The sequence below is a fragment of the Cydia amplana genome, chromosome 24, assembly GCF_948474715.1.
Source record: "Cydia amplana chromosome 24, ilCydAmpl1.1, whole genome shotgun sequence".
Lineage (NCBI taxonomy): Eukaryota > Metazoa > Arthropoda > Insecta > Lepidoptera > Tortricidae > Cydia > Cydia amplana.
In genome coordinates this window covers 2,934,744-2,961,358 of record NC_086092.1, presented here as the reverse complement: position 1 = coordinate 2,961,358, position 26,615 = coordinate 2,934,744, and the positions used below count along the sequence as shown (strand labels likewise).

The 26,615-nt window shown below is 43.9% G+C and overlaps 1 protein-coding gene across 1 annotated transcript in view; it reads right to left on the bottom strand.

Annotated features, from left to right (window-relative positions):
• LOC134659180 (KAT8 regulatory NSL complex subunit 2) overlaps positions 1 to 26,615 on the bottom strand; it is a 33,902-nt gene that overhangs the window by 6,004 nt on the left and 1,283 nt on the right. Inside the window, exons 3-11 of the mRNA XM_063514813.1 lie at positions 24,878 to 24,985; positions 24,206 to 24,315; positions 22,524 to 22,637; positions 21,268 to 21,365; positions 20,462 to 20,621; positions 19,631 to 19,794; positions 18,051 to 18,196; positions 11,535 to 11,669; positions 5,457 to 5,588 (exon numbers count right to left, since the gene is read on the bottom strand). Coding sequence (XP_063370883.1) covers positions 5,457 to 5,588; positions 11,535 to 11,669; positions 18,051 to 18,196; positions 19,631 to 19,794; positions 20,462 to 20,621; positions 21,268 to 21,365; positions 22,524 to 22,637; positions 24,206 to 24,315; positions 24,878 to 24,985 — 1,167 coding nt within the window. The remainder of the gene's footprint in view (positions 1 to 5,456; positions 5,589 to 11,534; positions 11,670 to 18,050; positions 18,197 to 19,630; positions 19,795 to 20,461; positions 20,622 to 21,267; positions 21,366 to 22,523; positions 22,638 to 24,205; positions 24,316 to 24,877; positions 24,986 to 26,615) is intronic.

Genomic DNA, 26,615 nt, shown 5'->3' with positions numbered 1-26,615 from the left:
GACGGTCCTGGCGCAAGTGGAATCATGTTTGAATTCTCGGCCTTTATCAGTATTGAGCGATGATCCAAACGACCCTCTACCCTTGACACCTGGTCACTTTTTGGTAGGTGAACCATTGATAAATATAGCTGACGAATATAATCCTGAGTGTAATGTAGTTGGTTTAGATCGATGGCGCTTAACGCAAAAAATTGTATCTGATTTTTGGAAACGGTGGTATAAAGAATACTTAGTAACCCTTAGTCAAAGATATAAATGGAATTCTAATGTTACTACCGAACCTGAGCTTAATGATGTTGTTATTTTAAGAGAAGACAATGTACCTCCTGCTAAATGGATTCTAGGTAAGATTATTCAAAAACATACTGGGCCTGACAATATAACAAGAGTTGTTACTGTAAAATGTAAATCAGGAATATTGAAGCGTCCAGTTAGCAAATTATGTGTAATAACTAAGTAATGTTATACATAACTTATACTTGTACATATTAGTTTACGTGCCGACTGTGTTATGTTTAACATATTTAATGTAGTTATTGTAGAGCTTTTGCCGTGTAAATAAAGAACTATGTTCTTGGTGGGCGGGATGTCCAAACTAGTCTTAAGTAGTTAAGTAATTATGCTATAGGTGCGAGTGCATACCTAGTTATAAATCAATATGTATACAGTCCACATCGATATTTTGTTAGTATAGAATAAATGCTCATTGAGAGAACACGTTTGAGTTTTAAATTTCCCGGCTCCTCCAATAATCAACCTTGCCGCCTGGACACGGACAATATATCCATATCACAATTACAAACAAACAATGAGGGTACACACAAAGATTAACACAATACATTAACATACAATAAATTAAATAAATCATTCCTAAATAAATTAAACTATATTAAATTAAATTAAACTGCGCATGTGGCGCGTGAGATTTCGCCCAGTGTCCAAATATTGGGCTCTCATGGGCCCCTGCGACCGCGCTCAAGAGCCCGTTGGTGCTGCCGCGTACACGGCGCATCAGGGACGCGACGCGTTTGCGCATAATGGCATGGAAATCGTCCGTGTGTGCCTCCGCGAACATCCCCGAAGCACTGCGGTACCGCGGCAGCCCCATCAGCATCCTGAACGCGTTATTGTAGAGGACGCGCAGCGCACTATACGCTTTCTTTGTGCAGTTGATCCACAGGCTGCAAGTGTAAAAAGTTTGGCAATACGATCTGAACAAGGTTAATTTAACACTTGTTGTGCATTTCGCAAACCTGCGGATCAACATGTTGCTTCTTACTGATAGTGCCCTGCGCTCCCTCTCTACGTCCGTGTCATCATTTTGAGACTCAGTGACCCAATGCCCCAGGTACTTAAACTGGGTTACTAATTTCAACTGAGCGCCCCCTAACATGACTGGTGGTACTATGTTGTATGTTTTTGTGCCAGCTTTGAAAATTAGTAACTCAGTCTTATTGGAATTGTACCTGAGGCCATGTGCCCCTGCGTATCTTTCGCATATGGCCAGTAGCTTGTTCAGTGCGCACACCGAAGGGCTAAGTAACACCATATCATCAGCGTAGCTGATGTTGTTGAAGCACTGCCCTCCGACTGAACAACCCGCTCGAGTACCGCTAAGCTCATCAATTAGGTGGTCCATATATAGGCAGAATAGCCTTGGCGAAGTTAGGCCTCCCTGTCTTACCCCGCACTGTAATTTGTAGGAGTCAGACAGCGAACCCGCCCATCTTATCCTGTTACTCTGATTGTTGTACCAAAATTTAAACAGCTCAACCAGCTCTCCAGGTACCGCAGCTCGGCTTAGCTTTTTCCATAGGAGATCGTAGGACACCAGGTCGAATGCCTTGGATAAGTCCAAGAAGCATGCGTAAACTGGTGTTCTACGATCTGTGTAATATCGGACAGTATGCTTGAGGCACAGAACCGCAGCCTCGGTTGATAGACCTGACCTAAACCCAAACTGGCCGTCGTGAAGCGGCACAACCTTCTCCAGCGCCTTGTCAAGCATACTGTCCAACACCTTACTTACTATGGTCGCCAGTGAGATTGGTCTGTAGTTACTTATATCCGACGAGTCGCCTGTACGGTTTTTAGGTACAGGTACTACAACCGTTTTAATCATCTCGTCAGGCAAGTAACTATGACCAATGCATAGAGTGAAGAGCATGGCAAGTACCCTAGGCAAATGATCCCCGGCATACTGGAGATGTTCTATACTAAGGGAATCATGCCCAGGTGACTTTCCGCGGGTCATGCCCTTCACTGCCGCTTTCACCTCACCGGCTGCAAACCTTATAAGCATTCTAGAGCCAAGCTGCACCGTAATGGGCGGATCCCTTGATGGCCCCAACGGCGACTCGACCTTGAAATGGGCTTTGAATAGTTCCGCTATTCTTTCCGGATTACTTTCACCCATCACATTCACGGGAAGGCTCGACCCAGGACCCATCCTACTCGTCTGCTTCCAAAAACTGCTAAAATTCTTGTCTGTATGGTGTCTAGCAAGAATATCCGCTTTAATCCGGTCCGCGTTGTCCTGACACCATTTTAATTTTTGTTTAAACTTCTTCCTTGTTTCTACCATGACGTCAAAACAGCGCCCCGACCTAGGTTTACCATGCAGAACCCAAGTCTGAAAACTAAGTCGAGCCTCCGCATGAAGTGGTTTCACATGCTTGTTCCACCCGACCACTTGTTTCTTTCTCCAGACCTTCGCCTTTGTACTCTCACAGCTCACAGATGCGGCATGTTTTAAAGCATCTATTAGACTAGAGTATAAGTCATCAATAACTCGCCTGTGATCTGTGTTAGTACAAAGTCGATCACAGCAGTCTCTTAGCTCATGGGGAAAATCAATGCATCTTAGTACCCTATTACAGTGTTCCTGATACAGAGCAATTTGACACGGCTTTCTTTCACCCCATACAATCTTGTTCGGTTCCCTTATTTCATTTGTTGACTTAACTCTTAATACATTAAAATCACATACTATTTCAAGAGGTAAATGATCAGACCAGAAGACATTATATTGTATCCTAATGTTCACTATCATTTGCCACGCCGCTTCAGATACAATACAATGATCCAGCCAACTCGTCGTACCATGTGCATCACTCACGTATGTATATGAGTTCGAGTCCTGTCCCAGCATCTCAATGTCCGCACAACGCCAGGCTTGGTCGCCACAAAAATTCTTAAGCTCGTTTCCAAACCTATTACCGGGATGCGCATTAAAGTCACCAATTACTAGCACTGAGTCTACCTTGCACTCCTCCACTACGGCCGCAATCTCGCCCATACACTCCGTAAACTCCGCAACGTTCTCCGCGCAGTCGGTAGGCATGTAAACAGAGAATAACACTAGCGAACGCCCAGCCGATTGTATTCTAATAGCCGTTATACGCGCACTATTGCACTTCACAACCGATACCGCGTCAAACACATTTTTCCTCCACAGGATACCGACCCCGCCATAAGGCCGCCCCCGCAAGAGGCCAATTTCACTGTCAATGGCAGATTTCCCTGTGAATTCAAAGTTCGAGTCGATGCTGCCCAAAAATCCTATATTTTCTGCCTGCAACCAGGTTTCTTGTAGCATAACAATGTCAGCTGATTGACATAACTGTCTTACACACTCTACTGAACGGGTGATCGATTTACAGTTAAAACTTATTATTCTTATTTGAGAACTTTTAGCCATAATATATCTGTTTCTTAAATAGGTAATTGAGACTTGTCAGCTGATCGCACCGTTATTTTCTTATCCTCATACACCTGCCTATCGAAGTAAACAAACTTACGACATCTAACTCCCGCCGGCCATAAATCATCTACAAGGAACAAAGACAACTTGGTGTATGGTACAAATATTTTAAATGCGCTATAGCGATTGTGTCTTTGTATATTTATTTTCTTGACTGTTACGCAAACCTGTGTCTTTTGCATAATATAACTGGCTATGTCGCTTTCACTGACTTCACTATCTACTCTGTACACAAAAAGAGGCGTTTGTATATCCGCGGCTTTAAATTTCGCATCCGATGCAGTGATATTAGCTTTTCCCTCAACACCAATAAACCTCTTCCTTTTCTTCCTCGCCGGAACAGTTTTCCATTCTGACTGGTCCTTTTTATTTCTACCACTCATCTCGTCACTTTCTAGAACGCACTCAGTTTGTCGCTTGGACCACACGTCAAACTCTCTGCTACGGGGGCTGCGTTCGACGTTCTCCGTCTCAGTCACTCGCGCTAGTGCATGTGATGCGCCCGCGCTCTTCTCGCGTTCAGGTGATTGTTGCTGCAACTGACGCACAGGTGATACCGGTTGCGGGGACGAGTGTGACAGGGACGGAAGGTTTCTGTAATCATCTTGCGTGCGCTGATTCGCCGATGCCTGGGGACTGTGATTTGAATGTCCGTTACTTGCATCTTCTGATATGTGAGGTAGACCTGTAGGTCCACTATCATAACAATTACTTTCTAACCTACCTCCGCCTCCTCTTATTTTATTTACGTTCAAATCACAATAATTGTAATTTATAGCAGACGATTCCTTCAAGTCTTTAAGCTCATTTTTAATTTCGTTTAGTTGAAGTTCTGTAGCATAACTGTTTTTTATTTTATCAATCTCATTTCGCATAATTACTAATTCTTTTAGCGTCCTAGTTATGTCAACGTAATCGAATGTAACGGGCGGGAGCAAGTGTAACTCCTTGGCAACAAAAATGGGCATTAATTCAGCTTGGGTCTGTTTAAAAATCGAAATAATATCTTGAAGGTCTCTTTGTTCTTTGCCGACATTTTTTCTTGTGATTTTTCTAATGCTCGTCGAGATAGATGCAAACAATAGGTTCTTTGCGGCCTCTATATCCTTCACCGAAAAAGCTGTTGAGCACAATCGCACTAAACTTTCCTCCTCCATTACACCTATTTTATTTTGCACAAATGCTAGCAGTTCACATATCACAATATTGCACGTCGCACACTTAATTACGTTATTAGCCATTATAGCGGCAGAAAGTACACGTCCGGTCGGTATCGCGCTGCGTACGACACTCACGTAATGTCATTGAGTTTTTCTTTATTGATTTAAATGCCATCTAGTGAGTTTCGCTCTAACTGGTATTAATATAACTCGAGTACAAACAGTGATATGCTTAGGGGTTTCAAGTAATTAACGCTAACGCTAGATGGCGTTAACCTCAATTATACATTGTGCAATTTGCACTAGTCATTGAGTTTTCACTTCTGCCGGCACTCCCTGAGTGCAACCCGTTGTTTATTGCACTTGTACGTGTTCGTAGCGCTCTTCCGTGATCTTAAGCGTCTCTTAAGTTACGACGTCGTGTGCTGAGGGGCCTAACTCAAGCCTAACTATACCTTGAGCGAGAAAACAGTGTAGGTAAGCGGCATAGAAAAAACTAGCTCAATCAATCGATCAATCAGTTGCTACTATACCTTGAGTGTGAAGACGGTGTATGTGGGCGGCATGGTGTGGTGGCGGCACTTGGCGGACGGCAGCGGCGTGCGCGGCACCGCCTCCCCGCACGGGCTCAGCCCGCGCACGTCGCCGCACGCCGTGAATAACACCTGCAGCCAAACAGATCCCTTATCACATGGTTCCTATCCACAGACAAGACATCCTCTAGACTGAGCATAGTAACGCTACCCCCTCTGCCACTTATAGGCTTAGCACGCACTGCGGTTTTTAAAAAGCGGTTCCGCTACCGCAAAAAATGTAACATACGGCATTCTATATAAGCGCACGCACGCAACTTGCTACATTTTGACCGCAACCGCAAGAAAAAAACCGCAGTGCGTGCTAAGCCTTACGGTAGTTTTACTCCATCTTCGAGTCAATCCCGTGCCGTGATTGGTCCGTGTCTTTGAACGGACCAATCACGGCACGGGATTTGCTCACCTCGTCCCCCCGCACCCCCGTATTTTTGGCAGCATCGGTTACATGAAATAATTGCTCTAAACTCAGTCTAGAGGATTCCTAGTCTATGTTCCTATCCGATTTATAGGTGAACCAGGATCTATTGAGGGTGCGCCATGTTGCGGAATTTCACTGGAACTAATTTTTTCATACTACACTGAATTGTCACCCTATACATGAGAATAACAGCGCCCTCTTGACAATTATCATATATTACTGGTCAGGCTATACCTAATATTTGATGTTACAAAAATGTCATATAAAATTTGGTTTTATTCATTCAATCATAAAAAAGCTTGTAGATAATAACACTCCTGACTTCGGGCAAACACGGCTCCGTTTGGCTCAGCATTGCTCCGAGCAATTATTAGGGTTGACACAACTTGAAGTTTTGCGTGCACGACCACAGATAAGATAATTACGTGAATTTTGACAACCCTAAATACCCGAAAGGGATATCATGATTCGATCCTGAATCGCTGTCAAACTTCGGTTTTGTAGGAAGTGTCCTTTCTGTACGATAGTACTATTACCATAATACATGTCCGTACATTAGTTGACCGAAGCGTAGCGAAGGTCTACGTTTTGACTCGGGCATTTTGCTTTTGTATGTCCGGATGTTCTCCTCTACAGGTCACAATTCTCAACCGATTCTTGTGAAATTTTGTGACCAGATTCTATGAGTAAATAAAAATTTTTTGTCGATTCCGTTTTTGGAAATTTTCAAAAATGGAGGAGTTGTGATACCTCGCGCTTAAACAAATAGTCGTATCGATATCATAAGAGTATTTTCTTTTTGAGACATATTTACATAGTAAATGGCAAAAAATGCAGAAAATTTGTATTGCTGGTTTAGGCGGTATTTAGATATTTAGTTTGTACTCGAGAATGAGTAGCCGAATTTCGTCAGCTTAGCTAAGAACTATCATGGCGCGTTTTGTAAACAATCGCTTTTTTTGTTTGCACACAGAAAGTCTGGGTTCAATCCCCAGTAAGACATAACTTTTTGTATTTTTTTTTTTCACTTAAACTACGTATTTTTTTTTAATAAATTAAAATCTTTGTATTGTTGATTGATCAAACCGCTGTGTGGCGCTGTCATCGTGCACGGTGCCAATAAGCTATGCTCGCGAGGTCTACAGCTCACAGAGCCACTAGTTATAGTGTGTCCGTACCTGGTGGCGATCGTTCATGATGTGCTTGAGGCAGTGCTTGGCGGCCGGGACCACGGTGTTGCCGCAGCGAGCGCTGCCCTCGGCGAACGTGCAGCATAATACATGTCCGTACACTAGTTATAGTGTGTCCGTACCTGGTGGCGATCGTTCATGATGTGCTTGAGGCAGTGCTTGGCGGCCGGGACCACGGTGTTGCCGCAGCGAGCGCTGCCCTCGGCGAACGTGCAGCATAATACATGTCCGTACACTAGTTATAGTGTGTCCGTACCTGGTGGCGATCGTTCATGATGTGCTTGAGGCAGTGCTTGGCGGCCGGGACCACGGTGTTGCCGCAGCGAGCGCTGCCCTCGGCGAACGTGCAGCATAATACATGTCCGTACACTAGTTATAGTGTGTCCGTACCTGGTGGCGATCGTTCATGATGTGCTTGAGGCAGTGCTTGGCGGCCGGGACCACGGTGTTGCCGCAGCGAGCGCTGCCCTCGGCGAACGTGCAGCATAATACATGTCCGTACACTAGTTATAGTGTGTCCGTACCTGGTGGCGATCGTTCATGATGTGCTTGAGGCAGTGCTTGGCGGCCGGGACCACGGTGTTGCCGCAGCGAGCGCTGCCCTCGGCGAACGTGCAGCATAATACATGTCCGTACACTAGTTATAGTGTGTCCGTACCTGGTGGCGATCGTTCATGATGTGCTTGAGGCAGTGCTTGGCGGCCGGGACCACGGTGTTGCCGCAGCGAGCGCTGCCCTCGGCGAACGTGCAGCATAATACATGTCCGTACACTAGTTATAGTGTGTCCGTACCTGGTGGCGATCGTTCATGATGTGCTTGAGGCAGTGCTTGGCGGCCGGGACCACGGTGTTGCCGCAGCGAGCGCTGCCCTCGGCGAACGTACAGCATAATACATGTCCGTACACTAGTTATAGTGTGTCCGTACCTGGTGGCGATCGTTCATGATGTGCTTGAGGCAGTGCTTGGCGGCCGGGACCATGGTGTTGCCGCAGCGAGCGCTGCCCTCGGCGAACGTGCAGCATAATACATGTCCGTACACTAGTTATAGTGTGTCCGTACCTGGTGGCGATCGTTCATGATGTGCTTGAGGCAGTGCTTGGCGGCCGGGACCACGGTGTTGCCGCAGCGAGCGCTGCCCTCGGCGAACGTGCAGCATAATACATGTCCGTACACTAGTTATAGTGTGTCCGTACCTGGTGGCGATCGTTCATGATGTGCTTGAGGCAGTGCTTGGCGGCCGGGACCACGGTGTTGCCGCAGCGAGCGCTGCCCTCGGCGAACGTGCAGCATAATACATGTCCGTACACTAGTTATAGTGTGTCCGTACCTGGTGGCGATCGTTCATGATGTGCTTGAGGCAGTGCTTGGCGGCCGGGACCACGGTGTTGCCGCAGCGAGCGCTGCCCTCGGCGAACGTGCAGCATAATACATGTCCGTACACTAGTTATAGTGTGTCCGTACCTGGTGGCGATCGTTCATGATGTGCTTGAGGCAGTGCTTGGCGGCCGGGACCACGGTGTTGCCGCAGCGAGCGCTGCCCTCGGCGAACGTGCAGCATAATACATGTCCGTACACTAGTTATAGTGTGTCCGTACCTGGTGGCGATCGTTCATGATGTGCTTGAGGCAGTGCTTGGCGGCCGGGACCACGGTGTTGCCGCAGCGAGCGCTGCCCTCGGCGAACGTGCAGCATAATACATGTCCGTACACTAGTTATAGTGTGTCCGTACCTGGTGGCGATCGTTCATGATGTGCTTGAGGCAGTGCTTGGCGGCCGGGACCACGGTGTTGCCGCAGCGAGCGCTGCCCTCGGCGAACGTGCAGCATAATACATGTCCGTACACTAGTTATAGTGTGTCCGTACCTGGTGGCGATCGTTCATGATGTGCTTGAGGCAGTGCTTGGCGGCCGGGACCACGGTGTTGCCGCAGCGAGCGCTGCCCTCGGCGAACGTGCAGCATAATACATGTCCGTACACTAGTTATAGTGTGTCCGTACCTGGTGGCGATCGTTCATGATGTGCTTGAGGCAGTGCTTGGCGGCCGGGACCACGGTGTTGCCGCAGCGAGCGCTGCCCTCGGCGAACGTGCAGCATAATACATGTCCGTACACTAGTTATAGTGTGTCCGTACCTGGTGGCGATCGTTCATGATGTGCTTGAGGCAGTGCTTGGCGGCCGGGACCACGGTGTTGCCGCAGCGAGCGCTGCCCTCGGCGAACGTGCAGCATAATACATGTCCGTACACTAGTTATAGTGTGTCCGTACCTGGTGGCGATCGTTCATGATGTGCTTGAGGCAGTGCTTGGCGGCCGGGACCACGGTGTTGCCGCAGCGAGCGCTGCCCTCGGCGAACGTGCAGCATAATACATGTCCGTACACTAGTTATAGTGTGTCCGTACCTGGTGGCGATCGTTCATGATGTGCTTGAGGCAGTGCTTGGCGGCCGGGACCACGGTGTTGCCGCAGCGAGCGCTGCCCTCGGCGAACGTGCAGCATAATACATGTCCGTACACTAGTTATAGTGTGTCCGTACCTGGTGGCGATCGTTCATGATGTGCTTGAGGCAGTGCTTGGCGGCCGGGACCACGGTGTTGCCGCAGCGAGCGCTGCCCTCGGCGAACGTGCAGCATAATACATGTCCGTACACTAGTTATAGTGTGTCCGTACCTGGTGGCGATCGTTCATGATGTGCTTGAGGCAGTGCTTGGCGGCCGGGACCACGGTGTTGCCGCAGCGAGCGCTGCCCTCGGCGAACGTACAGCATAATACATGTCCGTACACTAGTTATAGTGTGTCCGTACCTGGTGGCGATCGTTCATGATGTGCTTGAGGCAGTGCTTGGCGGCCGGGACCATGGTGTTGCCGCAGCGAGCGCTGCCCTCGGCGAACGTGCAGCATAATACATGTCCGTACACTAGTTATAGTGTGTCCGTACCTGGTGGCGATCGTTCATGATGTGCTTGAGGCAGTGCTTGGCGGCCGGGACCACGGTGTTGCCGCAGCGAGCGCTGCCCTCGGCGAACGTGCAGCATAATACATGTCCGTACACTAGTTATAGTGTGTCCGTACCTGGTGGCGATCGTTCATGATGTGCTTGAGGCAGTGCTTGGCGGCCGGGACCACGGTGTTGCCGCAGCGAGCGCTGCCCTCGGCGAACGTGCAGCATAATACATGTCCGTACACTAGTTATAGTGTGTCCGTACCTGGTGGCGATCGTTCATGATGTGCTTGAGGCAGTGCTTGGCGGCCGGGACCACGGTGTTGCCGCAGCGAGCGCTGCCCTCGGCGAACGTGCAGCATAATACATGTCCGTACACTAGTTATAGTGTGTCCGTACCTGGTGGCGATCGTTCATGATGTGCTTGAGGCAGTGCTTGGCGGCCGGGACCACGGTGTTGCCGCAGCGAGCGCTGCCCTCGGCGAACGTGCAGCATAATACATGTCCGTACACTAGTTATAGTGTGTCCGTACCTGGTGGCGATCGTTCATGATGTGCTTGAGGCAGTGCTTGGCGGCCGGGACCACGGTGTTGCCGCAGCGAGCGCTGCCCTCGGCGAACGTGCAGCATAATACATGTCCGTACACTAGTTATAGTGTGTCCGTACCTGGTGGCGATCGTTCATGATGTGCTTGAGGCAGTGCTTGGCGGCCGGGACCACGGTGTTGCCGCAGCGAGCGCTGCCCTCGGCGAACGTGCAGCATAATACATGTCCGTACACTAGTTATAGTGTGTCCGTACCTGGTGGCGATCGTTCATGATGTGCTTGAGGCAGTGCTTGGCGGCCGGGACCACGGTGTTGCCGCAGCGAGCGCTGCCCTCGGCGAACGTGCAGCATAATACATGTCCGTACACTAGTTATAGTGTGTCCGTACCTGGTGGCGATCGTTCATGATGTGCTTGAGGCAGTGCTTGGCGGCCGGGACCACGGTGTTGCCGCAGCGAGCGCTGCCCTCGGCGAACGTGCAGCATAATACATGTCCGTACACTAGTTATAGTGTGTCCGTACCTGGTGGCGATCGTTCATGATGTGCTTGAGGCAGTGCTTGGCGGCCGGGACCACGGTGTTGCCGCAGCGAGCGCTGCCCTCGGCGAACGTGCAGCATAATACATGTCCGTACACTAGTTATAGTGTGTCCGTACCTGGTGGCGATCGTTCATGATGTGCTTGAGGCAGTGCTTGGCGGCCGGGACCACGGTGTTGCCGCAGCGAGCGCTGCCCTCGGCGAACGTGCAGCATAATACATGTCCGTACACTAGTTATAGTGTGTCCGTACCTGGTGGCGATCGTTCATGATGTGCTTGAGGCAGTGCTTGGCGGCCGGGACCACGGTGTTGCCGCAGCGAGCGCTGCCCTCGGCGAACGTGCAGCATAATACATGTCCGTACACTAGTTATAGTGTGTCCGTACCTGGTGGCGATCGTTCATGATGTGCTTGAGGCAGTGCTTGGCGGCCGGGACCACGGTGTTGCCGCAGCGAGCGCTGCCCTCGGCGAACGTGCAGCGCGCGTGCGAAGGAACCGGACGGTTGGCCACCAAGTTTACCTGGAATCAAATATATATTTAACTCCGTGTAAGCACAAAACAGATACAGTACAGAAATCAATCTACATACAAAGTGCGCTCGAGCAACGCACACATAGACACTGCTCACGGACACTATATCTCGGACCGGTTGGGACCAGTCCGAGCGCGAGTGCCATCCGCTTGAGGCACGCGGCACGCGTCTGTGAACTTTTTTGTGCAATAATGGAGAAACAAAAAAAAGTTATTATAACTGTTCAGTGGACGGTTGTTTAAATTCAACATTCAATCAATTAATAGTGGGTACCTAATCGTTTTAACTGTTCGCAAAATGAAACTGTTTTGACTAGTGGTCAAAAATACCCTATTATTATAGCTTTGTAGGTTAATTGTCGTTTTTAAGCTACCAGTGGTTTACGAGAGCTAAGTTGGTATCTGCTTGTATTTCGATGGTTCGTTATAACGTTAAACAGACAGTTAGGTAGGTAGGTAAGCACCCCGCCCCGGCCACTATTAGCTAGATACGAGTGCCACTACCACGATAGTTTTTTGTGCATAAGTCATAGTTGACAACCTTAGAGCGACCGCCGAGCGTAGGTATGAAAAGTGAAGTACATACATGTGATTGACTTCTGTACTGTATCTGTTTTGTGGTGTAAGATAATAAAGTCTAAGTGTAAGGCCTGAGTGGACGCTCGTTCGGCGCGGCGTGCAGCGTGGCTGTGTGCTCACGCGTGACGCGAGCAGCGTGCACTAAGGCCGCTCCTATACGTGCGCATTTGTTTAACATGCACGCCGCACGCCCCGCCCCGCTGCACGCCCAACAAGAGCGTCCACTCAGGCCTTAAGCTTTGGATTCCTCCGAAAACGGTGCCGTCATATGACGGCCGTCATATAGCGGCAGCAAAAGACGGCCGTCTTTACGGTGGCGACATGTGGAAAGTACCACGGCGTCATAACACACCGTCATCCACCAAGGTCAAAGCGGCAAATTTGAAAAATGTAGGCGCGATAGGATAACGTCCCATAGAAAATTTGAATTTCGCGCCTTTTCCTACTGACAAGATTTGCTTGATCATCTATAATTTACTTGGAGGATGAAATATCATCAGAAGAGGAAAATAATCGTAGTACGGAATCATTTATTCAAATCTCGTGTCATTTATTCAAAATGGCGTCACCGCTATCTAATAAAACGTTCACGAAACTATCGACACCGTCATTAGTGGAGTCAATATAAAGTTAAAGTTACATTAATTGCACAGTCAAATGTTTCTACACGGGTGAATTATATATCATATTGACTACCCGGCTGCGAATTAACAACTTGATATCTGTTCCCGTTTTTGAGAAATAACATTTTTTTTATTTTATATTTTATACTACCTAAACAGTAATTTCACACTAGAGATTTTTTGAAGAATGGGCTATGAAGCTTACACGACTACACGGTCAGAATTTCTCCCGACAATAATATTAATTATAGATTTAATGAAAAAAACAATAACTTTGTAAGTTTTTCATGACCGAGAATATCCCACACTGAGAGAAAAGTTTACTATTGTGGTTAATAGTATTTGTTTCGATCATGTTTAATTTATCTGCCTGAGGAACTGCTATATTCGCAGAATAGCAGCATGATATTGGAAACAAACAGCTAATAATGTTCTACACAATTAATGGACATTTCTAGTTTTTTGACAGTAACTGTACAAGTTATTGAAGAATAACATACTTATTTTTCTCGCAATTATTAAATCAATTTCCAGCATAAAAAGTCAATGAAGTATGCTGTATTTCCAGGCTTCCACAGAGGCCAAGTCAAACTTTGTTTAAGATGTCAAAAAGATATCATTTTGTTATCATTCGCCCAACCGTCTCGCTCGCACCAATACATATTTCATCTAGTACGAGTGAAATACACGCGCGAATTATATAAAATGACATCTTTTATAACAAAGTTCGAATTAGCATCAAGGTATATTAGGAAAATATACCTTATGACTTATGGCATTGCGTTAAGGTTTAATAATTCAATGCATAAAGTGTCTGTGTTTATGTGAAAAATGATAGGTGTCAATTTTTATATCTATTCACAAAACGTTTAGAATACAGGATGCACAGTCAGATATAAATAGACCCTTGAAGTCTTACAACTATCTATGATACTGGATCTCAAGCTTATTTGGTTAGTAAGTACCGTCCACCAAGTTATACTTCGAATAGCCACCCGGACAAATTCCAAAGCTAATTTCGAATTTTAAAATTTGACAATTCACGAGAAGAGTAACGTAACGTCAAAGGATATGTTTGTCCCTTTTCAACGATCCTGTCATCCGATGCTTGAGTAGAGTGAAACTAAAAGAAGCAAATGTCAGCAATTCGTAACGCTTAGTTTTTGTTAGCGTTAGCGCATCGCGACATGAGAACTAGTATGAGCCTGGCCCTCGATTACGTATAATTGCAAGGAAACTTGGGATCAAGTTATCTTAGTCAATTTAGAGCAGTTGGAATTCAACTCATTGTGAAATTTTTGAACGTTTTCAAATAATTTGTTGGATTAAGTAGTAAAAGTGTTACAGTGTGTTATATATTTGTGATCTACTCACAAGGCCCTTTCATTTGGTACCCCACATGGTATGTTTAAAAGAAAAATGGTAAAAACTTTGCGTCATAGCAACTACCCTCACCACTTTCGCGCTTGTCATCTCATATATTTGTGTTCAGGATATTATACTGAATGCACTGATACCAAATATACTCATATCCGAGACGACATGAGCGTAAATTTTTCTAGAAGACATTTCGAGAAAAGGCCAGGCTACAATATCTTTACAGGTTGATTGATACTGAGTGTATTAACACCATGTTCACCCATATCCAAGACGATATGAACGAAAAGTAACCTAAAGCCACCCTACCAACATTTTCGTAACAATGAGAGATTATTTCTTGGAAATAATGTTGTAATATAAACTCCTTGTAGAGCACCTACCTGCGAAGAGATCGTGCTGTCAAAGTTGTTAATGATTTAATATAATATTGTTAATTAACTAAAGTTTTATTAATGCATCATTTCATTTTATACACCGCGGGATTTAATAACCCGAAAGATTTAAACCACGTATTTTTGACGACAGTACGAGTAAATAATGTTATATCAACATGGGTCCAATTATATATTTTAATTAAACTACTATTTCAGTACAAATTAAATCATATTAATTTACCGCTTCTTTGTGAACAAACCTTTATTCAGAGAGTGAGCGAGTTTAATTAATCTCAAGTAGAGAAACAGAGAGCGAGCATGACATTTCATGAATCACTCCGATATCATACGATGCACGGCGAATGCAGTGACATGTGTTCCATGACAAGAATTGTCAAGTTATGTCTAGGATCATGTTTACGTTGAAATTATTTCAATTGATTGGCACCTCAAAATACCACAATTTTGTATCAAAACTTTATTAATTACTACAACAGTAGGTACAGTGCAGTTATTATTGTTGAAACTTTGCGATAAAATCTTTTCCTTTGAGTGAGGTAACCAAAGCCATTAACCATGATTATATCCGAAAGAAATCATGCCTCTTATTGTTTTAACTCATACTACAGCTGGAAAGGGATGATTACTTGAATGACCTTTTATTAAAATATCGATCATGCTTATCAGTACGTATTTTAAATTCTCGATGTGTTGATTTATACCGAGTAAAGTAAAATAAACAACTATGTTAAACAATTACGCTTTTTTATTAATTTAATGAATTAGGTTTTCGAAGTGTGTACCACCGTTTCTAGCACAAAGATTTAATTTTAAATGGATTTGATTATTTAGGTTTACAAAAGTGTTCTTTATTTCTTCGGAAGCCGTTCGAAATTTTATTAATAATTCTTCTCCAGAGTTCACTGGTATTGAGTATTCCTTCCTTATCTTTCAGAGTTCCCCATAGAAAAAACCAATGGCGTTAAGTCGGGTGACCGGGCGGGCCAGGTTAGAACGTTGCTTCCACGGCCAATCCACCTCTCAGGGTATTGTTCGTCTAGCCAATTTACGAACTTCTAGGCTGAAGTGGGTCCGTCGTGCCGGAAGCACATAGTTCTTCGGGTTTCCAAATCCGTACACAAAGTGAATATCCGCTAAATGAATTTTATTTATTACAGTCAATCAAATTTAAAGATGTTATCTTGCGCATATCTTGTGTGACATATGAAATATGTCATTTTATTGACATCAATTTCGTCATTTTCGTCAAACTATCAGCCAGTTATCGTAAAGGTAAATAGTTTGTACTCTCGTGATTGAGAACAGAACAAAATTTCGGTAGTGAAACCTTTTTGTAGGATATCAAACTTAATTAAGTGAAACTGGCTAATAACCATGTAGTTAGTGCGTCTGCGTGTAAAATTAGTTGGTGGCTACGTCACGCATAAGGGTGTGTTAGAATTGAGATTTTTTTACTTGTGATTTGTTTTAAATAATTAATATCTCTTAAATTAAGGGTTTTTGGACTATGTGTTATATAACTTTATATACTCTAATTAGGCTCTAAAATCGTTGGTTTAAATCTTTCGGGTTATTAAATCCCGCGGTGTATATAACCCTATTACCCTTTGAATGACCTTTTTCACGTTTTCTACAGCAATGCAGTCGACTGCAGCAATTTTGAAGCGCGACATTGCTACCGACTGCATTACTGTGGTAAATGTCAAAATCGAAGTTCCTGTCTGGATTTTGGCGTCCATTAAAAATAAATAATCAAAGGAGGTCATCGATCAAATGGGCCGGAGGACAAGCCATCGTTAACTGGTAGAGAATGCCTTATGGCATTAAGTCCGCCTCTTGTACTATAAGGTTTTTCTTTTGTGCAATAAAGATTAACCACTTTATTCATAAACTTTACGGGCCTGATTTAGTTCAATTATGTTTATCCCTTACTTACAAATACATAAGTTAAAGTGACAGATAAGGACAAACGATTATTACTATTATTAGCTAATTGAGGTTTGTAGCGCGTTTATGAATAACGGGGGTTAAAGAAATAAAATAAATACAGATGTTGACAGTAATTATATACGCATTTTATTACGGAAAAAGATTTAATATTGGGTGTAAATGAAACGGGAATTGGAAATATAAAATAAAATGATATTATATTATTCATTTCCGTAAGTCAAACCATCATCTTTATTAGCATTGACATAACGCTCAACTTCGCACAAACCGTATGGTTTTTCACTAAGGAGTGATATATTCTCTTTACGCTAAACTTTATGGTGGGTAGACAAGTCTGTATACTTGTTTGGAACTAACTGCCACAGTCTGTCATAGCCATGTCATAGCCTCATAGCTGACATATGTGACGTATAGGAGATACCGCAATGCATGCATGCATTGCGCGTTTTATAGGAGCTTGGCCTGAGGTGTGTTAAGTAAGCGCGCAACGCATACCGATGAAACTGGGTAAGATAGTCATGGGAAAATTAACGGTCGACCGGATCGCGAACTCTCGGCTGTTGAAGCGGAACAATCGTCTGCCGCGAACATTGAAGTGAGACGGAGATATGGAAGTCGATAAAACGTTCTCTACAGTGAATCAGTATCCGCCATTTAGGGTAATTTAAATAGCTTGGATGATTTAATAATGGTTTTATTCCATACAATATTACATATACGTGGGAGATTTTTTGTTGTTACACTAACATGAGAAAGAGATTTGAGAAAGTGAAAAACAAACCCACTGTCCATTTTCTCGAAGCAACGAAAACATTTTCAAAACAAAAATGGTTAATAGTAATTAAATGGATTAATTTACGTGAGAGATTTTTTTGTAGGATATAGTAAATATACAGAGCTTAATTAACATGTAATTGTTATGTACACATAGTTGTTATTTTTATATAAAAAAATATTTTTAATAAAGAAAATTATTGGGAGCTGGTTTTGGTGTCAAGCTGGGAGAAAATATAAATACATAATGAGTATATGTTTGAGAACTGCATATTAAAAAATCTCGAGTGTCGGATTCATGTTTTGATATATTTTTTCTATTTTAATAATAGTTTGGATTTATTAAAACCATGAGACATATTTTGTGGAGATTTTTTTAAAAATATAGTATTTGCAACATAGGTTATCACATCTCAAAAAATCTCTAGTGTGAGAATTCATGTAGAGCTCTCATACATTATGAACTGTGCTGACCCGCCTATCATGACGGCCGTCATCTTACGTTACGTTGACAATCAACGTAACGTAACGCCGTCTAGGAAACCGCGCCATCTTGTTTACATAGACAACGTTCTAGTGACGTCAGTCAACGCTATATAGCGGCCGTAATATGACGGCACCGTTTTCGGAGGAATCCAAAGCTTTACACTAAGACAGTTGCTACCAACCCTGGCCCGCTTCCTCTGCAGTTTCCTAGCCAGCACAGCGTCGTGGCCATGTTTCTTGTGGTAGCCGGCGTAGCACTTGAGCTTGCGCAGCTGCCGGCGCTCGCGGACCGTCAGCGGCCCGCTGCGGGCCTGCGCGTTGATGCTGCCTGGAAAACGGAAGTTGAATGCTTAATCCATGAATCTAGTATTTTAACTGGATCTGGCATGAGGGGTGGGGGAAATGACCGAACGATAGTCTTATGTATATTTCAGTAGGAGTAGCAGCGAAAGCGCTATTATTGTTTGTCCTTGTCACAGTCTCATACTTTTTTTATTCCGGGAGTTGAATGCTTAGGGTCTCCCCATACTTATCGACGCGGATTCGGCGAAAGCCGATAGTAAACAGCATAAACAGGTAAGGTTCGGTTCGGCTCCATTCGGCCGTCGACGGCCGACGCGTCGGCGTCTTTTTCGCTCTTATTGCGTGGACATAAAGTTTCATTTCTATTGGCATTGCCGATTCCGCGTCGATAAGTTTGGGGAGACCCTTAGTCCATGAATCTAGTATTTTAACTAGATCTGGCATGAGGGGTGGGGGAAATGACCGAACGATAGTCTTATGTATATTTCAGTAGGAGTAACAGCGAAAGCGCTATTATTGTTTGTCCTTGTCACAGTCTCACTTTTTTTTTTATTCCCCACCATAAATTAGTATGGATTATGGTAGGCAACAAATAAATTCAACCAATCATAGTGTCACATTGCCTATGTTTTGTCCCTCACGGCGGCACGCGTATACCACTTTATGGCTTAGTCAAATCAGTTCCTTTTTTCGAACTGTCAAAACGATTAGCCACTATCAAAGAGAATAGATAGTATAGAGGGTCCTGTCATAGTAAATTTTGTAGACACAGTAAATTTACTGCCATCTATCGACACACGATTAAAACTCAAAATGAAAATGTATAAAACTATCAAAACTTAATATATGGATAAATGATATTTTTAAATATCATTTTGACCCATGTTCTTTCACTGATACCTATGTGTTAGAATTGTTAAATATCAAACGGTGTCTTCAACGCCATCTAGCCGAGCATAGGCCAAAGGTGTGTGCGCCATATCTATCCGAGAATGACTTATTCTTGATTTCCGAGGCACGTTTTTTCCTGAGACTTTATTCATCTTATACGGAGTTACATATGTCTTTGCCACTATGGAATCTTACAATATAATTCCTTCTCTGCCTTGAGCTCCCGCAAGTATTTCAGCCTGGCAGTTTACAGTAAGCAGCGTAAATGCGACATCTGGCGGATGTAGGCGCTCTGTAGCGACACTAGCGCGTTTTTATTCAGTTTGTGTTATTACTATATCTGTCTTACTCTAACTGTAGGCGCCCTGTAGCGACACTAGCGCGTTTTTAGCCAGTTTGTGATATATGCGACACTTACAGTACAGTTCCTTCTCTGCCTTGAGCTCCCGCAAGTATTTGAGCCTGGCCGTTTGTAATAGACACCGCAGGTGCGACATCTGGCGGATGTAGGCGCTCTGTAGCGACACTAGCGCGTTTTTAGCCAGTTTGTGATATAAGCGATACTTACAGTATAATTCCTTCTCTGCCTTGAGCTCCCGCAAGTATTTGAGCCTGGCCGTTTGTAATAGACACCGCAGGTGCGACATCTGGCGGATGTAGGCGCTCTGTAGCGACACTAGCGCGTTTTTAGCTTCGGATACCGCCTCCTCAGCCGTGTATACGCCCGCTCGCCTGAAACAAATAAACAACTAAAGTCAGAACTTACTGGAATACATGAACCTAGTATTTTAACTGGACCAGGCATCTTCAACTCGGGCCCGGCGGTGAGACTGTCGGCGTGGCTGTCGCTCGCGCTACAACCCTCCATTATGGCGGTGGAGTATGAACATGAATATATTGGTTACAAGACACTTACCATAGAGGTCCGTCCTCTACAGTGCTATCCTCATAGTCTGACAAGGCGTCTTCATACTCGGGCCCGGCAGTGAGGCTGTCCGCGTCGCTGTCGCTCGCGCTACAACACTCCATTATGGCGGTGGAGTATGAACAAAAATATACTGGTTATAAGACACTTACCATAGAGGTCCGTCCTCTACAGTGCTATCCTCATAGTCTGACAAGGCGTCTTCATACTCGGGCCCGGCAGTGAGGCTGTCCGCGTCGCTGTCGCTCGCGCTACAACACTCCATTATGGCGGTGGAGTATGAACAAAAATATACTGGTTATAAGACACTTACCATAGAGGTCCGTCCTCTACAGTGCTATCCTCATAGTCTGACAAGGCGTCTTCATACTCGGGCCCGGCAGTGAGGCTGTCCGCGTCGCTGTCGCTCGCGCTACAACACTCCATTATGGCGGTGGAGTATGAACAAAAATATACTGGTTATAAGACACTTACCATAGAGGTCCGTCCTCTACAGTGCTATCCTCATAGTCTGACAAGGCGTCTTCATACTCGGGCCCGGCGGTGAGGCTGTCCGCGTCGCTGTCGCTCGCGCTACAACACTCCATTATGGCGGTGGAGCAGGACGCGTTTATTGCTGTTGCGTCGATTTGCTCTGTAACGATAATTAGTAACTTATTAGCACATTCAGTGCCGAAAACCCGACTATTTGGTATTTTATGATTTCGTTTCCTGGCCGGACGACCCGATAGTCGGGATCGTGGCACTACAGCTTTATATGACGATTTTTTTGTGGCCTGGCGCGGATGTCTTGTTTGGCTGGGTGGCAATGAATGTATTAATTGCACAATATACCTACGTAATAGTTGCTAACCGCAGCTATGGGTAAGAGACCCTATTAATTTGATATAAAATAATACAAAGGCCAAAGCCTCATAGAATAAAATTAGTTTGTAGGTTGTAATTCCACGCAAATTTTGTGCAGGGTTCGAAAGGATAATTATCAATGATAGTCATCTTGATAATTATCGTGATTTTTATGCCTGATAATTATCGATTTTATAATAACCTAAAATATACAAAAACGCCCCAATCATTATGTTTTACTATCAAAGAATATCCATACCTGGAATAATTATTAAAGTCTATAATTTCGAACCCCGATTTTGTGAAAAACACTTTATATTCTACGGCTGGGATAGGTATGCTAGACTCGTGTTATTAAACGGCTTCGCTTTGCTTGCCGTTTTATGTCGGCGGGACATACCCGACCCTAAAAACACAGATAGCAAACGACTTACTAAATGGATCAGCTGCCTCAGGCGCGGTGGTGTCTACCTCGGGCTCGCTCACGACAGAGACGGCAGATGCACATGATGTAGTTCTCGCTCGCTCGTTCCTGTAAGTTGTAACATGATAAGTAAAACCAGTTTAATAGTACATTACATACCTAGGGAGGTGAATTCGTGAATGCTCTAGATTACCGCCCGTGGTTTGTCTAAAGTTTTACGTCTTGCCTTGGCCAGGAAGTTAGATTTTCTCCTCGCGTAGCGTACGTTTTTTTTTTTTAAATACCACATAGGTGGCAAACAAGCATACGGGCCGCCTGATGGTAAGCAGTCACCGTAGCCTATGGACACTTGCAACTCCAGAGGTGTTACATGCGCGTTGCCGACCTTTTTTTAAAAAGCTGTACACTCCTTTTTTGAAGAACCCCATACCGTAGACCCTCGGGAAAACCTCGGAAGGGAGCTCATTCCACAGCCGGAGCGTCCGCGGGAGGAAATTCCAACGTCACTCTAAACGTAAAATGATTTTCTGCGTAATACACCATTTTACATTGGTGTTTTGTTACTTGTGGTTTTGGCCTAATCCGTTTAGGCCCACTTGCAGCATTCCCCTCGCCCGGGGTTAACCGGTTAAACCTGGAGTTAACATGATTACCAGTACTACAATTTGACACTGGGTTAAAGGTTTAACCGCATACCCCCGGGCTAATAGCGCCTTAGAGACTTCTTAAGCTACATTTGATACTGTCAGTTATCACAGTATCAGTTGTACAGTTCATGAGTGGTTAGAGTCGAGAGGTCAGGGTTCGAAATTATCCAGATAGTTATTGCTTTTGATAATTATCGCGATAATTATCCCAGGCATGGATGGTGCTATATTTATTTTCTTTCAATTATTTTATAGTAAAAAATAATGATTTTTATATTTTACGGTAATTATCAAGATAACTATCATTGATAATTGGGTGGATCAACTATTTCTTGTTGTTATTCTGTCCGGTCAGCCAAGAGACTATAGTAGCATAGTTTGTTAGAAGACATTGTCCACCACCTTCTTCTGACACGCTTGGTAGACGACCCGCAATGGAAAGGGTTTATAAGTATCACAAAAAAGCGTGTTTGGTGAATTTAAATGCCTAAAAATCAGGTTTTAAAGAGTGACCCAGGAGAACGTAACCATGGCAACGAGTGACAAGAAAAAGTTGATTCACCCAATTATCCTTTCGAACCCTGTCTGTGATATAAAAACAGTGTGTGTGTGTGTTTACCTGACGTAGTGTGTGAGCTGGTGCAGCAAGGTCTCGGTGGTGGAAACGGGCGGGGGCGGCGCCGAGCTGCGCGCGCGCATCGCCGCCGCCGCGCGCGCGTGCTGGTAACACAACCTGCCATTATAACACTACATGTACAATCGTAAATAGCCAAACATATGCATAATAAAAGTTGCCGACATATCGTTCGTTTTATTTGGAACAGGACCAAAATAAATCTTTTTTCTACTCGTCGACTGCAATGCTTGAATTAAGACTTCGTATACCAAAGTTAAATCGCATACTTTTTTCACTATGGGACCCCAACTCAACTATAATATTAATTTCGATACAGTTTAGTCAACTATAATATTCATTTCAATCTCGTACCTTACTTAGGCAACTCAGCAAGCTTCGTTGCCTAAACACGGTACTCGCCTGAAAAGCTCTCCATTATATCACAATTGTATAAAATACTATTACTTATTCTTAGGGCCTGTTTACACATTGGCTGAAAAATGTATGCGCACCAAACATCAATGTGTAGAGAGGCCGTTATATGTGGCTTTCCATCGCAGAAGGGTCCTTATGCTTTAAATAAAATAAATAATTTTGAAATGCAACATGGGCCTTTTTATCTGAAATTCCAACAAACATTCTGATAGAAAGGTCTTTATAGCACATAAAGCCTTGATACAATTTGTAAATGAGGAAACTAGGTCTATAACCTATAACGAAGTCAATTTGTAGCTATTAGCTAGTTGCTCATATGTTTATTATAAGACTGTTTTCTTCCTAATAAAATAAAAAGTATTAAGGACCCTTCTCTGCTGGAAAGCCACATACAGTGTGTGGCCTACAACACGGGCGAATGATTAAAACGTAGATTCTACTCCTCAAACAATAAAACTTTTGTTCAACAGCTTTTTGAAATTATGTAGTCTTAAAATTGTCCCTTTTTCAAACAAACTAAATAATATTTTCAATGTACTTTAAATTCCGTCTAATTGACATCGCCCGTCAGTCTTGTCACCGTACAGGCATAATAAATTTCGTAATACATTGCGTGTTCGAATAAATTTTAAAGTGTTTTAAAATACAAACTACAAGTTATTTTTAAAAGTCGCTGAACAAACATTGTCTAGTTTGAGGAGTACAATCTACGTTTTAATTTTTCGCCCGTGTTGTAGGTTGTAGGCCATACACTGTATAGTGGCAGCTATAGTGCGTCAAGCAAATCTTGTCAGTAGCAATGTACTGCAAATTAAAGTAGGGTAACACCATGTAACACTCAAAGAGCAGAATTGCGCTAAGAAAAGCAGCAATGTACATCGAACCAAAAGGTGTTTATTTTTCCGCCCTTCATACGTCATTTCGAGTGAATTATCATAACCTCAAATTTTAATAATGTTTACCGTCAACGAGCATGATTGTATATTGTAGGTACCTTAGCTTTGCTTGAGGTCATGCATAATCTTGGTATTTAATGGTGACAGCAGAAATTTCTCTTGAAATAGAAACGATTCAGTAAACAATAAGATGATGGCTGTCATTCACGATTCCACATTCCACAGATAACACACAGATGACACGCGATTATGGAATTATTCGAACACAGTGTTGCTAACCCGCGATTTTTCAAATTTGCCGCCTTTTACTACTGACAAGATTTGGTTGATCCAGTATAGAATGTGTCACGTTACCCTTGGTCCCTGTGGTCGCGCGGTTCAGCCCCGGCGGGCGGCGCGGGCGCAGGCTGCGGGCAGCGCGCGCCGGCGGAGTGCGCGCATTGCTTGTACGGAGCAGTGGGGTCCTGCAATACGCATAATGTTCATTCTAATGGGCGTACAGTTAACAGCAATAAACTTAGTCTGGCACGCTTTTGACTAGGAAATGTAAACCGGTTTTTAATTGTATGGAAAACCGGTTATAACCTGTCGAATCCCACGATATGACGTCACCATAAGCGTTCTGGCTCATATATGAGCCGTGGGAGCTGACAGATTAACCGAAATTTCATACAAATGATAACCGGTTTACCTTCCCTACTTATGACAGATATTTTATACCCGAGTTATAGGGGTTTCATTGTTCTAATGTCTAAAATGGTAGGTCACGAGATGTTTTTCAACGATTTTACCACATCTGTGGAAGTAAAGAAGCCAGAAGACAAACTGACAAGGAAACATCAAGTTAAAAACACAATTTAAAATATGTATATAGATTAAGTTTAAATGTCAGAAATAAAGGCTATATTATTATTATTAATTATTATATTATGGAAGTAATGGAAGGTTTCGTATCGGGTGAAACTGAGTCAAAACAAAAGTTCCCGTTTTGGAAAAAAAACCAGTTGGACACTATACCAAACTGACCTGTAGAATATGTCTAGCACAGAACTGGCGACCCGCGACGACCGGCAGATAACACTCGTAGCTCTTGTTACTGCAACTCCGCGATCGGGACACTATTTCCTTTTGTAACTGAAATAAATAGGTTTAGAAAAATTTAGTTTTTAGGGTTCCGTACCCAAAGGGTAAAAACGGGACCCTATTACTAAGACTCCGCTGTCCGTCCGTCCCTCCGTCTGTCACCAGGCTGTATCTCACGAACTGTGATAGCTAGACAGTTGAAATTTTCACAGATGATGTATTTCTGTTGCCGCTATAACAACAAATACTAAAAACAGAATAAAATAAAGATTTAAGCGGGGCTCCCATACAACAAACGTGATTTTTGACCGAAGTTAAGCAACGTCGGGCGGGGTCAGTACTTGGATGGGTGACCGTTTTTTTGCTTGTTTTGCTCTATATTTTGTTGATGGTGCGGAACCCTCCGTGCGCGAGTCCGACTCGCACTTGGCCGGTTTTTATTTTGCTTGTTTTGCTCTATTTTTAGGGTTCCGTAGCCAAATGGCAAAAAACGGAACCCTTATAGATTCGTCATGTCTGTCAGTCTGTCTGTCCGTCTGTCTGTCCGTCCGTATGTCACAGCCACTTTTCTCCGAAACTATAAGAACTATACTGTTGAAACTTGGTAAGTAGATGTATTCTGTGAACCGCACTAAGATTTTCACACAAAAATAGAAAAAAAAAACAATAAATTTTTGGGGTTCCCCATACTTCGAACTGAAACTCAAAAATTTTTGTTTCATCAAACCCATACGTGTGGGGTATCTATGGATAGGTCTTCAAAAATGATATTGAGGTTTCTAATATCATTTTTTTCTAAACTGAATAGTTTGCGCGAGAGACACTTCCAAAGTGGTAAAATGTGTGTGTCCCCCCCCTGTAACTTCTAAAATAAGAGAATGTTAAAACTAAAAAAAATATATGATGTACATTACCATGTAAACTTCCACCGAAAATTGGTTTGAACGAGATCTAGTAAGTAGTTTTTTTTTTATACGTCATAAATCGCCTAAATACGGAACCCTTCATGGGCGAGTCCGACTCGCACTTGGCCGCTTTTATTTGTTGATGATGCGGAACCCTCCATGGGCTCCATGCGCGAGTCCGACTCGCACTTGGCCGGTTTTTTATTTCGAACTGTAAAAACGATTTTTCGACTATGGAATTTATAAATGAAACACTAGCATCTAGCATGTGACGTCACGATAAAATTACCTACTTTTTATAGTTTTATACAGGTTTTAAAATAGAAATTGTGTCTAAAAATACCTGCTGTCTACGTTTCTCTATTAATCTTCTGGTGCTTTATTTCATGCATGGTGTAAATTAATTTATTTTAAATACAGTCAAATACCCTGAGATGCATGTTAAGTACCTACTCATAACTATTACTAGGAAACACATCAAATTATTGGATACAACCAGAAAAGTGAAGATAAGGAAAAGGAATCTTACCTGAGCCCGAAGCCTGCTTTTCTTCTGCTGCACCCGTCATATCCCACGGCTCATATATGAGCCAGAACGCTTATGGGTGACGTCACACGTGGGAGTTGAGAGGTTAACACATTCATTGCCACCCAGCGAAACAAGACATCCGCGCCAGGCCACCAAAATTTCGTCATACAGTCAGCAGCAATAGTTGCTAAGCGGCCGAGTTGTTCAAAATTACCTTTACACTCTCTTATTCTCTTAACAATACAGT